Source organism: Ascaphus truei, chromosome 7, assembly GCF_040206685.1.
Source record: "Ascaphus truei isolate aAscTru1 chromosome 7, aAscTru1.hap1, whole genome shotgun sequence".
NCBI lineage: Eukaryota > Metazoa > Chordata > Amphibia > Anura > Ascaphidae > Ascaphus > Ascaphus truei.
Window position 1 is genome coordinate 90,245,500 of NC_134489.1, and position 15,429 is coordinate 90,260,928.

The following is a 15,429-nucleotide window of genomic DNA, read 5'->3' on the forward strand; positions in this document are numbered from 1 at the left end:
TCCTGAGTTCAAATCCTGCAGGTGTATTATATAAAATGTATTCATATTCAACTCACACATGGTGTAGGGGTGTGTGTATGTGTCTGATAGCAATAAAGTATTGAATGTTTAAAGGAAAAAAAAAATTCCATGTGGTGCAGTCACTCACATCCGTCGCTGCCTCTGCTCTCCACTGCTCTCCAATGTGTGTGTGTGTGTGTGTGTGTGTGTGTGTGTGTGTGTGTGTGTGTGTGTGTGTGTGTGTGTGTGTGTGTGTGTGTGTGTGTGTGTGTGTGTGTGTGTGTGTGTGTGTGTGTGTGTGTGTGTGTGTGTGTGTGTGTGTGTGTGTGTGTGTGTGTGTGTGTGTGTGTGTGTGTGTGTGTTGTGACCCTCCTTTGCGCTCAAGAAGTCTACAGCATGGAGCGGAGAGCCGCAGAGAGGAGAGACGAGTGAAATTCACTTGCACAGTGAAATTTACGAGATCCCGGTTATAACGCGGTCTCATTCTGTGGATCCCAAGGACCGCATTAACAGGGTTCAGCTGTATACGGAGAGAACCACCCAGCGCTGGAGAGATCTTCAATGGACATGAGCAAACTTTTCACCAAAATTAAAATCTGCTGCAAAAAGGGTGTTTCTTTGCAAGTTTGACTTTTTGCGGTGGAAAAAAATCACCTCTATATTAAAAAAATAAATAATTATGAGAAAATTAAACTGCACAAAGCCAAACATTTGCTTACAATTGAAGCAAACTTCAAAAGTTTGCTTCAACAAACTACTTAAACCCCTCCAAAATACCTTCAGGGAGAGAATCGCAATTTAGAGACTTAGGCGGAATTCTATGCTTTGACTGATTTTTGAATAAAAAAAGATTCAAACAAACTTTTGCAGGTTTGCTGAAGAAATAGAAAAGTTTGCCTGAACGATTGCGGAACATAAAATAAACAATACAGACCGGCGCCGATATAGTCCAAAAGTTGAAAGTAAATGCCCAATAGTATCTCCGATTAGAGATTTCGGCGATTTCACCCGCCCCTAGGAGCGTGTTTCCGGCAGCAGGTTGAGTGACGGTCCCAGGAGAGCTCCAGAGTCGCTCGGAGCGACGCACTTCTGGTTGCGGAGCGGAGGAGACCCCTGGATGTCACGTGCTCGGACGGAGCTGCAGCCGGTCACCTAAACCCCTGCTCATGATCTGTGGCAGTTCTGTAAGTAGGATTCCGGTTTTAACCCACCGGATCCCGCGTCTGCTACAGTAGTTCATTGTGTGTAATAAACTAATCTTTAATATTAGTCAGCCTTGCTTGTTTTATGTTGTGTATGTCTTGTCTTGTTAGTTTTGTATGTTCATTTATTGCATATTTGCACTATGATGTGTTTTTCTGTTCTTTCTCTTTCTGCATTATGTTGATGGAGTCCACATTTTGAAGCAAAGCTGGGAAGCTACATCAACAGCTATCTATCATTTGAGACTCTAATACTATTGGACATTTACTTTCAACTTTTGGACTATATCGGCGCCGCTCTGTATTGTTTATTTTATGTTCTGTTTTACTAACTGTGTCTTGGAGTTAGCATCACCTGGCAGCCTAGTTTAATTTTTGTGCAGGGTCACATTATATCACTTACACTGTACTATCACTTGTACTTCTTTTAGCGCTCTTTACACCCATTTTTTCTTGAACGATTGCGGGACAAACTTTAACACATTCGCCCATCGCTAGTTTTCAAGGTCATGTAATATCGATCTAGAAACGTTTGATACAAAATGGAGCCAAACTGCAAACTCTGGGATGGGGTCATCAATAGAAAGTCATGAAATCTTGTCCCTATAATGAGACTGTCCTGCTCCATATTGTGTTCAGCAGACACGTATTGTGTGCTTATATGTTAAACCGGATCTAAAACCTATTATAAGGGAAGATGTTTATGAAGGGAACGATGAAAATGGAGAGACCTTGTGGATAGATGTCACGATAATTTACAGGGTTATAATATACACATAATTACTGGGTTGAATTGAATACGACTGTGATATGATAAGAGATTTTATTCCTTCAAATAAGGTGGACACACAATGTTGGACAAATAACAAACAGAATATTTGCACTTACTTAGGAAGGGGACCTTGAAGTAGCCAGGATTCAGGCTAGCAATTCATTCAGCAATACAGGATACAAACGAAGAACCCTGGGTAGAGGGCTTACAGTCACTGAAATAGATTTTAGCCTCTGCTCCTTAACATTGGGACCCAGGTATTGGAGAACAATTATCTGGACCCAATTAACTTTTGCCAGCTCACGTGGGAGCAAGCTGGTACATGCCCTGTGGTAGGTGGGACATGCGCACACACTGTCAGTCAGAATCCCATTTAGTGCACCCCACTCTTAAGCCTGGTGCCTATGAGTCTACCATCTGTATTGCTTCAGAGGAAAGGCTGGCTGGAGGTGTGAGTTGTAGCACCTAAACATACACAACCAGATCCTGCTATCTCTTCCCCCTGCACACTCAATCTGGGGGGTGAAGTCTTGATCCGGACAAAGCACGCAGACTCATCGGCGCCTGATGGCTCATTACAATTCCACATGACCAGGAACTTTCGTGGGCAAATTGGGTAGCCCTGACTATACAGAAATATATCACAATTTATATATACCAAAAATACTCCGTTCGGTTAATCTGAGAGGGCTGAAACCTGCCATGCAATTCTGACTCGGGGTCTGTGCCTCGTGGCCAAATTTCAGACTTCCAGCTATCACGGAACCGGAGATAGCAATATTGGGTTTTAAAACCTCATGTTACACAAACCACATTTCAAAACCAGCAGTAATTGCAACAGCACTGTAACCTCTGCATAGGAATACATGGCATTCTGTATGTCACTGCAAATAGTGGCCAAAAAGGCGGGAAGGGGAACAAAGGGCCATAAACATTCAAACACAGTTAACCCCTTCCCTCCCGGCCTGATCCCAGTGTAGATGTTTGGTGCAATCACGTCACAGGGCGGGAACACATAAAACAAAGGGGAATAAGTTTTGTGCTGAAGCAGGGGACTGCAGAAATTTATGTATACGATTCCATTAACCCCTTGCATCCTGCACGATTGTAGGGGCTGCCAACTGGGGGTTGACCCCTTTATTACACGCCTGGCAAGCCTATCATGACAATAGAAATTTGCAATGGAGGTAAAAGTATAAAGAAAATGTTTGTTGGAATATGCTATAAACCACCAAATATCTGTGAGATTGAGGAAGCTAAAATACTTTTGAAAATGGAGAAGGCATCAAAACTGGGTCATGTTTGCATAATGGGGGATTTTAATTATCCAGACATAGGGCCTCATGCAGTAAGCGACGATTATGTGAAATCGGCAAGCTTATCGATTAGTGATGTTATTGGCGTTTTTCCCTCTCCGTATGCAGTAAGTGCCGAATACATTCAAAATCAACCAGAAAACAAATCCGCCCACTCTCACGATGATGAGCCGATCACACACAGGTGTATCGGCGTGCGTGGCGGGGTGCTGTTAGGTTGCACAATCACAAATCTTGCTGAATCAGGCGAAACAAGCATGTTTTGGATTGCGCGCCATATTTAAAGGCAACGTGTACTGCTAATCATTCTCTGTGTTGTTGGGAGTGAGAGAGAGAGAGAGACGCACAGAGCTGGACGATTGAAGATTTGCATATTGACTGAGAGACTTGTTGTGTATTGGGTGAGCTTTGTCCTTTGTTGTTTTGTTTACATCTTTGTCTTGTTTTATATGTGGAAGTGTTTCGTGTGATTGCCTGTACATTTCTTGTCTGTTTTTTGTGAGTGCTGGAAGTATGCCCGCAAAGCGTGGGAAGAGTGATGCTGGTGGGAGTGGGAGTGCTACTCGTGGGAGTACGCGTCGGAGTGAACGTACTGTTCAGGGGAGTGATGTTGCTGGTGCACCGAGTGGTGTTGCTGGGAGTGGGAGTGCTGTTGCTGGGAGTGGGAGTGCTGTTGCTGGGAGTGGGAGTGCTGTTGCTGGGAGTGGGAGTGCTGTTGCTGGGAGTGGGAGTGCTGTTGCTGGGAGTGGGAGTGCTGTTGCTGGGAGTGGGAGTGCTGGTGCTGGGAGTGGGAGTGCTGTTGCTGGGAGTGGGAGTGCTGTTGCTGGGAGTGGGAGTGCTGGTGCTAGGAGTGTGAGTGCTGGTGCTAGGAGTGTGAGTGCTGGTGCTAGGAGTGGGAGTGCTGGTGCTAGGAGTGTGAGTGCTGGTGCTAGGAGTGGGAGTGCTGGTGCTGGGAGTGCTGCTGGTGGCGCAGTTGCTGATGGGGTGTCTGGTGGTGGCGTGCTTGCTGGTGGCCAGCTTTTGGAGGCTCTTCCATTGGAAGAAGGAGAGTCCAGTCAGCACCAGCCAAGCTCTGACCCTAAACCTGCTCGGAAAAAACGTGTGGAGAAGCCACGTAATCCTCGCTTCAATGACCAGGAAAATAGGGCTCTTGTCACTGGCATTCTGGAGCACTATGACAGTCTCTATGGACATTTAGTAGGTAAGTGTAACTTTACATTTATTATTCAAATACATGTGATCCTAGGTCATCTGAGTTTTGTTCATATGCAAATATGGGTACACAATATCTTTCTATGTTCATTAGTGTGGAAACACAGCTTTTTATCATGCCTTACAAGGACAAATAAACACAGGCGGTCAATTTGCCAGAACTGCATACAATATGAATGCAACCTTGCTTACATGTATAGGTTTAGTAGTGAATGCTCATGTGCTGCACATATTACACATAAAACAGCATGTTTGCTATCTCTTGGAACAGCTAGCAGTGTAGGAAACTGGTGCTTATATTATTATTCATTTACCTCATATCTTTTATATGTTTTTCAAGGGCGGACAAGTGCAGCAAGCAAAAAAGAAATGTGGGACACAATAGTCATTGGTGTCAATGCCTGTGGGAATAGTGTTAGGGACAAGTATCATTGTCGGAAAAGATTTGATGATATTAGGTCCAAATTGAAAAAGAAAATACAAGACCAACGCGTGCATGCTACTGGCACTGGAGGTGGGCCCACACCACAACGTCTCATATTGACTCCATTGGAGGAGCTGCTTCGGCCAAAATTACTTACCGTCGTCGTGGAAGGCTTGGCTGGTGACCGTGACATTGGAATTTATCCGTCACAATTTCCAGCAGGTGATAAATATTACTGTACTAGGCGTGTCGTTGCTTACAGTTATTTTGCATATTTACACTGCTTTTTATACTGTCTTCACAATATAAGCATACCTGCATCTATATATGTATATGTCTGATTCTGTATATATATATCTCAAAATAGACATATATGTAGTAGTCCTACTAAAAGCAGTAACTAATATAGCACGTGCCATTGCGTGCTCATTTACATGTGAATTCCCAAAATGCATAGCTGCAGTGGAAGCAATTGATGGTGGGCGAAGATGGGGAACAACAGGGTAGTACACGTGTAACACATGTTCATGAGAAATTATTAGTAGCTACAGGTACAGAACAGAAATATGTATCATATTATTGTGTATTTTATTGATTTTACTCCGACAAACATGACATTACTGCCTATTTTAAGCATGCATCAAAGAAATTGCATGTAACGGCCTACAAACATCACTGGCACTAACACATCTATAGTTGCTTATGAAAAGGTCCATTTTTGCTTTATGTCATATACAAACAGCATAATGAGGCACACGTATCATATGTTATGTCATTGTTTTCATAACTTAAACACTGCAGATGACTACTTAGCTCATCTACCATTGTGTTAAAGCAGCTGCAATTAATATCTCATCACAGCATACACTTCAACAGAGGGGGTGGGGTTCAGCACACACACTAATTACAGCCTCATTTCACGGTCAACTTAGTTCACACCATTTGCACCTGTTTCAAGTCATTGAAAGGTGTGGCTGATTAGGCTTTTTGGGGAAGGGAATACCTTTCTTACAACCTGAATAGCACAACTGAAGTTAATCACACTCATTTGAAAGCTTAACTCTAGCTACTAAATGCCCCAACAACTCATTACTTATCAAAGCGTACGTCACACATTAGTTCACTCATATCTATAGTTGAACTACTATGAAAGACACATTATCACACACTGCATGTGTTGTCTTGTTGAGTCACAGCCACATTCAGGTGTGCCACATCTTCGATTAATGTACCACACATATCCTCTACCAAAAACAACACTTTTTGCAATATGACCACCTTCATGATAACCATTGTGAATGGTCATCTCATGATAGTTATGTACATTATGATACTGATATCACTACACAACATATGATTTTTATGTACTCATTTAATCTATTTATCCTCACGCTTTACTGCAGAAACATAGTATGTTGTATGTTAGGGAACTCAAAAATTCTAAGTACACAGGCATGTACAGTGTTATTACAACTATTTATGTTCACTTTCACACACATTTTCGGTTAAGGAACTGATGTTGTTAGTTAATCATAAATACAGAACATACAATAAGTGTTTGTTCAATATTTACACATGTAAATGTAAAACTTATGTTATTGTTATATATAGTTGCCCCTGGAGGACATGTGTCACCTGAGATGGAACAAGTGTCTTCACCTGGGTCAGCCAGCTCAACACTACTAGAAGGTGAGTGTATCATTTGCTGGCCATATAATATGTGCTCTTCTATATGTTATGTTGTCATGTGCATTATTTGTTTTGCACATCTTCTTTAAATAGGATTACTTAGTGTCAGTGAAAATTAAGTGTAAGGCAACATGTATTGTGTTAGTGATGTTAATTATCATGTAGGACTTCTGAGTTTAGAGCAACTTTTCATTCATTCATATTTCATACTGAGTCCAAACATTATTCGTAAGTCAAGGTAGTTTTTAATGAGGTTATAAAACGTATGCTAACATGTTAGGTGTTACTTAGGACACAGTACAATTACATAGTAACACAGCATACATTAACATGCCATTTAATAATGTGTACATTTCTTTTTAGAACATCATGGTGATGAGGATGATGAGTATGATGAGGATGACGCCACAGAAGAGACTGAAATACAATCATGTGACCATGAAGAGGTGCCAATAGAAACTGTTGTACCGCCAAATCGTCCATCAACTTCCACATACGATGCAATTGTAGCTTCAGAGGGAAAAATAGTGGACGCAGAAAATCGTCGCCATTCAGACATGATGACAGTGCTGGAAAGGATGATTGGACTGCAGGAAGAAACAGTATCACAATTGGCACATCTCCACAGAGTCTTCATTGAAGTGCCTAAACAGTTGCAAAAAATCAACACCTCATTCGAAGCATTAGTTGTTCAGCAAACACAAGCTAATTACTGGAGAATGACTAATGTACCACAATTCAACACCTCCCAGCCAGGATCTGTTCATGCAGGTCAGTTTTCACCACATTCATCTGATATTCATTCACCAGGCCCAAATGTTACCGGTCAAGTAGCAGACATTGCTGTGCAGGTTCCTGATGACATCCTACCGCTGCCATCTGTACAAATTCAGCAGCAGACACCTACAAAGGAGGCGACAAAAACAAAACAAGACACACATGAAACAGACCAACCATCACTTGTGCAGTGTCTACCAACTTGCTCACATGTGTCACTGGGCACAAGCCCTGTCCGTGAACAGTCACTACCCAAAAGCCCTGTAGGTGAGTCGCTGCCCAAAAGCCCTGTAGGTGAATCGCTGCCCAAAAGCCCTGTAGGTGAGTCGCTGCCCAAAAGCCCTGTAGGTGAATCGCTGCCCAAAAGCCCTGTAGGTGAATCGCTGCCCAAAAGCCCTGTAGGTGAATCACTGCCCAAAAGCCCTGTAGGTGAGTCACTGGCCACAAGCCCTGTAGGTGAGTCACTGGCCACAAGCCCCGTAGGTGAACAGTCACTGGCCACAAGCCCTGCCCGTGAAGTGCCAGAGGCCACTCAAAGTGGCTCTGTTGTGCCTAAAGTTGGTGGCAAAAGAAAAAGGAAAATTCAAGAGACAACAAGCAGGCCTGTTACTCGCTCGCAAAAGGAACAAAAAAAATAAATGTTATAATTCAGAAAATATGTGTTTGGCCTTGTTTTGTTGACTTCAGATTATCTAATTACTATTGTATGTATGCTGAAGACTGTGTTGTTTCCAAACTTTCAACTATGTTCTTGTACACGTGAAGTTTTGGAAATGTTAACACTCATAATTAATTGTGTTATAAATATTTATGTTGTAATCGTCTGTTCAGTAATGGTCCACCAGGAGCCAGTTGCTAAGTTTAGAGAAGCTGCCATTGACTTTGCAGCAAAACATTGCATTTGGGTGTGTTAATTGATGTAAGAATTGCATATGCATATTAGTCACATGCAATTATTAAAACACCTAAGTAAGTGCAAACATCTTTCTTGTACGTGTACAGCAGGATTATGTGTAAATTATTACTTACCTTTGCCTTGCTTGGCCATTGTAATTTTGTCCTTTAATCAGTTGTGTGTTCGTTTCTATAACATCTCAGAATGTATAATAATATATATACACACACACACACACACACACACACTGAGTGAGTGTGAGTGTGAGTGTGAGTGTGAGTGTGTGAGTGTGTATATATATATATATATGTATATATGTGTATATATATATGTATATATGTGTATATATATATATATATGTATATATGTGTGTATATATATGTATATATGTGTGTATATATATGTATATATGTGTGTATATATGTGTATATATATATATATATATATATATATATATATATATATATATATATATATATATATATATATATATATATATATATATATATATATATATATTACTATATAAACTGGTATACACAAACTAATACACTTCATGCTTCCTTGTGAAAGCACACTATTTTAATAATACAGGCCTAATGTTTGAGAAATATCCTAAGTATGAGACTCTAACAGTATTGTGCTTAAACAAATGTTTATTACTTCATTCAATCATGTTTCTCACCATTTAAATAGGTTTCATACAAGGTATACTTAATGCCATCAATGTTGTGTGTACTCCTGCAATATAAAAAAAAAAAAAATATTATATATAAATATATATATATTTTTATAAGAGATATATTTATATATATATATATATATATATATATATATATATATATATATATATATATATATATATATATACACACGTATTTAAACTCATGCAGACAGGGAGTTAACCAGACTTTCACATACACACAGAAATGTAAGCGGGGAAAAAACATTTCTTTTTGCAGGTGTGTTTTTACTGATATGCCTGGCTAAGAAATATTTTCACACACTGGTCTTTGTTAGTTTTCAAAAAAACACTATGTGAACGCATTCACAGTCTAGGGATGTTTTTCACAAACGAGATAAAAGAAGGAGAAATGTTTCTCCCACAGTCCCATATCACGAACCACAACTGTTAACCCAATTAGACAAACAAATCCAATTGGCGTTTGAAATAAGGAGTCAAAGTAGTTACTTTTGTTGACCTTGACAAGGAAAAACAGGAGTTTGTTAGCCATTCAGCACATTCATTTTGATGAGCAAATAACACAGACCTGCACACAGCTTTTGTGCTACTCAGACATGGCTGATGAATTCGTTAACAATATTAATCCCCTTTTAGGGTATAAGTACATGATCTGTGAAGCCATCTTGAACAGTCGCGGACAGAAAGCAAGCACACGCCAAATCGATGATTTCATTCGAGCAAAATATCCTTATTACCAAGACCGTAAGCATGCACGGAATTTTAATTCCTCAATAAGATTCACTTTATCAAGTAATGACTTTTTTGAACGTGACCAGGATAAGCTACAACACACCTATGGTTTCTGGAAGATTGCCCCGGAAAAACAATTTCTCCTGAAAGACGGCACTTATATTGTCGTGAAAGGCATATTTATTCCTAATGGCAATAGCAATGTATCCGCTACTACTGATCCGTTTGAATCGATACGTGCTGCAATATCTGCAGCCTCCATTCCTGAAACCCACATTGTACAAGAACAAAAGTACTATGATTATGTACCAAGCCTTTCAGCTGAAATTGCATTGGAATGGGAACCGGAAGAAATGAACCTACCTCCCGACCAATTATTTGAAGAAAGCAGTGGCGATTCCTATGAGCGCATCCTGGAGGAGATATGTGCCATACTGGATTCAGCGGTTGGGTTAAGCGTGGATGAAAATGCCTTGCATTTCTGGAGCGACCAGTTGCAGCCAGGCGAAGAGTTAATTCTAGAAGAATGGTAAATATAACAATCGTTATGCGTTGACTCTGCGTTTAAATTTTTTTTTTTTTTGTAACCACCATTTTCACTTTCAATGCGTGGATACAGCGTAACATTGCAGACTGCATAACATGTAGCGATCACAAACAAATTGTTTCCTAATACAATATAGTAGGACCTGAAAGAGTAGTACACATTGCTGACGGAATAAATATACGTACTTTCCTATCCCTTTAAACATATTAGCAACATTTTACCATTACTCTAACACATACCTGTTTTGTTATCATGCAACATCTACAACATTGAAAACCGGGTCCACCACGTATGACGTGGGACCCTTGTCATGGGCCAAGGCGTCCTTAAAAAGGATTAGTGATGTAAGTCCCGCCCCCAAGCGACGTGCGCGCCTCAAAGCCTATTGGCTGTCATGTTTTGTTATAGTAACGGTAACTGCAGTGTGTGATGCGTGCGGCTCAGTGTTTGTAGGCGTACCCTGGGCGTTAGCCGAATGTTAATTGAGTGGGAGGAGTGTTAGCGTGCGTTTCACGCTGGCTTAACATGACGTCACACGTATTGCATTTGCGCATTGTGTTATCGGCCGTGCTTTCTGTTCAAACACGTCTGTTTAAAAAGAATACAGATGTACTCGTTTAGAACGAATGTAGTTTCGTCTTCATTGTATTTGAAATAAAGATGTTATGTTTACTGGTATTTTCAACATGTATTGAACGCACAACGTACGCTTTGTTTTGCGCATGCGCTAACAGTTAGTGGAGCCAAGCGTGAAGTGCGTGCGCACACAAAGATGTGCGCGCACATCTTTCAGTATACAGGCAACGTTCACTTCTTATACATAGTTATGCCTGCTACAAATTTAAAGAAACATTACATACTGATGAACAGTTTTACTTCTAACATATAAGTGACTGACGTGTGTATGTACACAATCATATAGAGCTGCGTAACGCGTTGTCACGGATGCATATCTAGTAAGGTGCCATCTTTGACCATCATGTGTTTGCTGTATTTCAGAGATGTCGGGGAACATACAATCGGATCAATGTATGATTTCAGAAGAGTCTACCTTTATATGAGATGATTGTGAGGAGGAGCCACCGACTACTATACTACATATGGAACTAATTTTATATTGCTTGCAGCGCTTATTAACAAACAATTAAAAATGTGATACCCTTATGCCTATATTGCATAAGCACTTAATTAACATAATGATGTTGCAAAAGAGTGCCTCATGAATTTTTATTGAGTGTTCTTTAATGACTACTAACATTTTATGACATGGTGTGTTTTATATATAACAACCATTCCCACTCTGCTAACACATTTGTGTATTCTAATATGTAATGGAACGTATGACTGTCGAAACTATGTAACAATAATAATAATAATATGAGCATGTTCATGTATAGGGCTGCTAGTTGTACGCAGCGATTTACAGACACATGTTTCAGCCTGAGGTCCCTGGCCCGTGGAACGTACAAATGTTTTTTTGCCGCATGAGGCACAGGGAGATAAAGTGACTTGGCAAAGGTCACAAGGAGCCCACACCGGGAATTGAACCAGACTCCCCTGCTTCAAACTATCAGTGCCAGTGTGTGTCTTTACTCACTGAGCCACTCCTTCTCCCAATGTAAAGGACACTTACAACCAAGTAGCCATTTATTTTTAAAATCTCTTGTTACATGGGTATGTAGATAAAATGGTTTGGGACTGTAGCAAATAATGTTACTGGCCAGATGTTATGGTCCCCTCCAATGCATGATGTTCTGAATATGACATCACCATCATGTTATGAAGTACGTTTCTGTGTATATTTCATTAACCTAACTAACTATAGTTTACTGTGTTTATTAATCGTTTAGAAATACATAGTATAGTCAATATGATGATATAAGCTACCATAATAAAGCTGGTGTTATCATTTGTCGGTGTTATACATGGATCCTACACCAATTGATAGAGACACAAACAGTTGTCTTAAAAAGTGTGTCTATGCTAGTGATGAATGTGCTCCCGTAAGTAAACAAATAAGTACAGTTATCCCCTTTTCTCCAACCACCTCTATATTACATTAATGGAAATTATAAGGAAACATACATAAAATGTGATGAAATGTGAGTAATCATTTTGTAATACAATGCACATGAAAGCTCAAGAGTAGCTAAATGCATATACATGATACAGAAAGTACATATATGTAACATTTGTGTTTAAACCAATATGTTGGGTTTTTAGTTCCAATAATTATAGGAAGATTGAGGTAGGCACATCTTATGAGAGATGTCAGCAAATATACATACCATGATCAGTCATACTGGAGATATACCTATAATGCAAAGGAACAATATATAAATTGCAAACATTGACATGCCATCTTCAGTACCGTAAACAACACAGCAAAGTGTGTATTTGGTGTTAAATGTACAACACCATGTATATTTCATGACATTCAAAATGTAAATCAGCCTGGTGTACACATCATCTGGATGTACATGTTACACTGCACCAATAACATTGTATGTAAGCATACTAGAAGCATGAATGATTATGGGCATAATATGTGTTTTGTCTTAGCATAAGGAATAACACAATGCTAAAATATTATTGCTTTGTTACCCAAGTTGTATTCACATACACACAACTAAAGTACAATTGAAGAGGGATTATATAACCTGTGCAACAATAACATACCGGTGCCACATCCCTTTGTGCACACAGCAGAGAAAAGAAAGGTGTGCAACCCATATTCATCTGTGTCCTAACAGAAGGTTATATAAAGAAACATTATTGTTAATATAACATAATTAAACTATAAAAGTAGTACTAGGAACATATGAGTTTGTACTTACAAGAAAAAAATGAATTGATGAGATTCTGTCGTGTCTGGCCACCACTGGCTGTTTGTTCATTTTCAGCAGCTACATGGGTGGGATGCTCGTCTACCAAAGCCTCAGCTAGGTCTGACTGTACATTGTGCCTGAGTGCAACATTGTGCAAAATGCAACAGGCAAGGATAATATCAGACACTTTTTGAGGCTTGTATAGAAGAGCCCCACCAGTTCTGTCCAGACACCTAAACCTGGTCTTGAGTAGGCCAAATGTCCTCTCTATAACAGATCTTGTAGATATATGGGCTGCATTGTACCTGTCCTCTGCTTCAGTTTGAGGGTTTAGCACCGGAGTCAAGAGCCACGGCCTAATTCCGTATCCTGAGTCACCTATAATGAATGGAGCACACATAAGCTGACATTAGTGATCAAATTGTACAATGCCAACATTCCTAAATCAACATGTGTTTTGTGTTAGAACATGTAAATATGTACTCACCCAGCAGCCAACCAGGTTCAAAATGTCCCTCTTCGAACGCATGGAAGACTGAAGAGTTCCTCAGGATAGAGGAATCGTGACTGGAACCAGGGAACTTGGGTACCACATGCATTATCCTCATCGTGGCATCACATACCACCTGTACATTGAGTGAATGGTAGTGCTTCCGATTGCGGTACACATGCTCACTCTGACTAGGTGCAATCAAAGCAACATGTGTGCAATCGATTGCACCCAGCACACATGGTATCCCTGCTATATTATAAAAGCCAGTCCTGACTTCCAGCCACTCTGTCGCCTCTGTAGGAAAATGAATATAATTCCTAGCGCGTCTATTGAGTGCATAGAGAAACTGGGTCAAGGCCCGCGAGAATGTAGATTGCGAGACCCCGCCCACTATGCCCACAGTTGTCTGGTATGACGCGGAAGCAAGATAATGTAATGAGCACAGCATTTTAACAAGCCCAGGGACTGCACGACCTCTGGCTGTGAAAAAATCTAAATCCCCCCTTATCTCCTCATAAAGAGCTAAGATTGCTGCTGAACTCAAACGATAGCGACTTACAATCTCCTCCTCACTCATCCCATCTAACAGGGTTCTCTCCCTGTACAGACGCGGACGAGGCACAAGTTGTCTCCTCTGTCTTCTCCTCTGATCTCCTGTCCCTCTACCTGTCCCTCGGCCTGTCCCTCTCCCTGTCCCTGTCGTATCCGCGTCACTGTCACTGTCCCTCGGTGTGTCCCTCCCTTGCCCTATATGATTGTCTTCATCATCAAGCATGTCATAGAAAAGAATGTTCCTCCGTCTCCTAAACAATCTCAACATTTTGAAATGAGTAGCTGTGAATGAGCAGGTAATGTGCGTCCTTTAAATAGGTATGTGATGATGTCAGGTGACATAGTAAAATGCAAGGTGTTACATTAACATAATAAAGTACTTCTGTGGCAAGCTGTGTGCACTTGTTGTTCTAAGTATTTGTTGTGTGTATTCTGCAGGGAATGATGATATTTGGCAATGATGTGACGTGAAGCTTTGTACAAAGATTGCTTGCAAATAAATAGTTGCATGTGCAATGCATGTAACACTTGTGAACGCAAGAGTCAGTCATGTAATGAGACAAAAAGGCTGAGATTGACGTGGGAAAAGTTTTGTGTAACATGTGTAATTATCCATGTTATTGTGACATGTTGGCAACAATGAATAGTCGTGTGCATATGCATGCATTTGTGTAAGGAGGATAGTTGGTATAGAATGAGTTTACAAGGTGTCCCAATGATGAATTACTGTACATGTGTGTATAAGTTAGGTTGAAGTGCTTGTAATGCAACGGTTACAATGTAAACATGCAATGTGATTGAGCGTCCAATAAGTGACGTCATGAAAATAGGGAGGACCCAAAAGTATATGTAAACATGAGAAGACAGATGTACATGAACGTTTAAAGATGCGTGTCACATTACAAGCATTGTGTAATGTAAAGGAAGATGAATATACTGTGTATGTGTGACATGTGTGACATGTGTGACATCATGTAAATAATTGACGCTGAGTTGAGTAAAATGTGTGATATGATGTGAGGTTCTCCTTTAAGAGTGTAGTATAGTATTTTCCCTTGCCACATCATCACATGATGAGTAATGTGACCCGCAAATGCTGAAAACATGTAAAAGTCGAATGTTATGCAAATAAGACACATCAGCTGTGACACAATGCAGGGAATGCCCCCACACTGTAATGCAAATCCCCCTTGTATTGTGAGCAATGAAACGTAAACAGTACTATACTGTTATACGTCCCCGCTCCATTGACTTCCATTGATGTACAGAAGATTTTTTTTTTCTAAG

At 40.3% G+C, this 15,429-nt stretch overlaps 1 protein-coding gene across 1 annotated transcript; it reads left to right on the forward strand.

Moving 5' to 3' along the window:
• The first annotated feature begins 4,479 nt into the window (after nucleotides 1-4,479).
• LOC142500008 (uncharacterized) lies at nucleotides 4,480-8,030 on the forward strand. Its single transcript, XM_075610063.1, has 3 exons — nucleotides 4,480-5,148; nucleotides 6,538-6,615; nucleotides 6,979-8,030. Exons 1-3 carry the CDS (start codon nucleotides 4,557-4,559, stop codon nucleotides 8,028-8,030), a joined length of 1,722 nt encoding a protein of 573 aa, XP_075466178.1. The 5' UTR covers nucleotides 4,480-4,556.
• Nucleotides 8,031-15,429: the final 7,399 nt, after the last annotated feature.

Bases quoted from the DNA above. Each gene is read 5' to 3' on its own strand.
- LOC142500008 (XM_075610063.1), top strand. From the start codon at position 4,557: ATGCAAATATGGGTACACAATATCTTTCTATGTTCATTAGTGTGGAAA. The intron at 5,149-6,537 runs GTGATAAATATT...TGTTATATATAG, and splicing joins TCCGTCACAATTTCCAGCAG to TTGCCCCTGGAGGACATGTG. The intron at 6,616-6,978 runs GTGAGTGTATCA...ATTTCTTTTTAG, and splicing joins CAGCTCAACACTACTAGAAG to AACATCATGGTGATGAGGAT.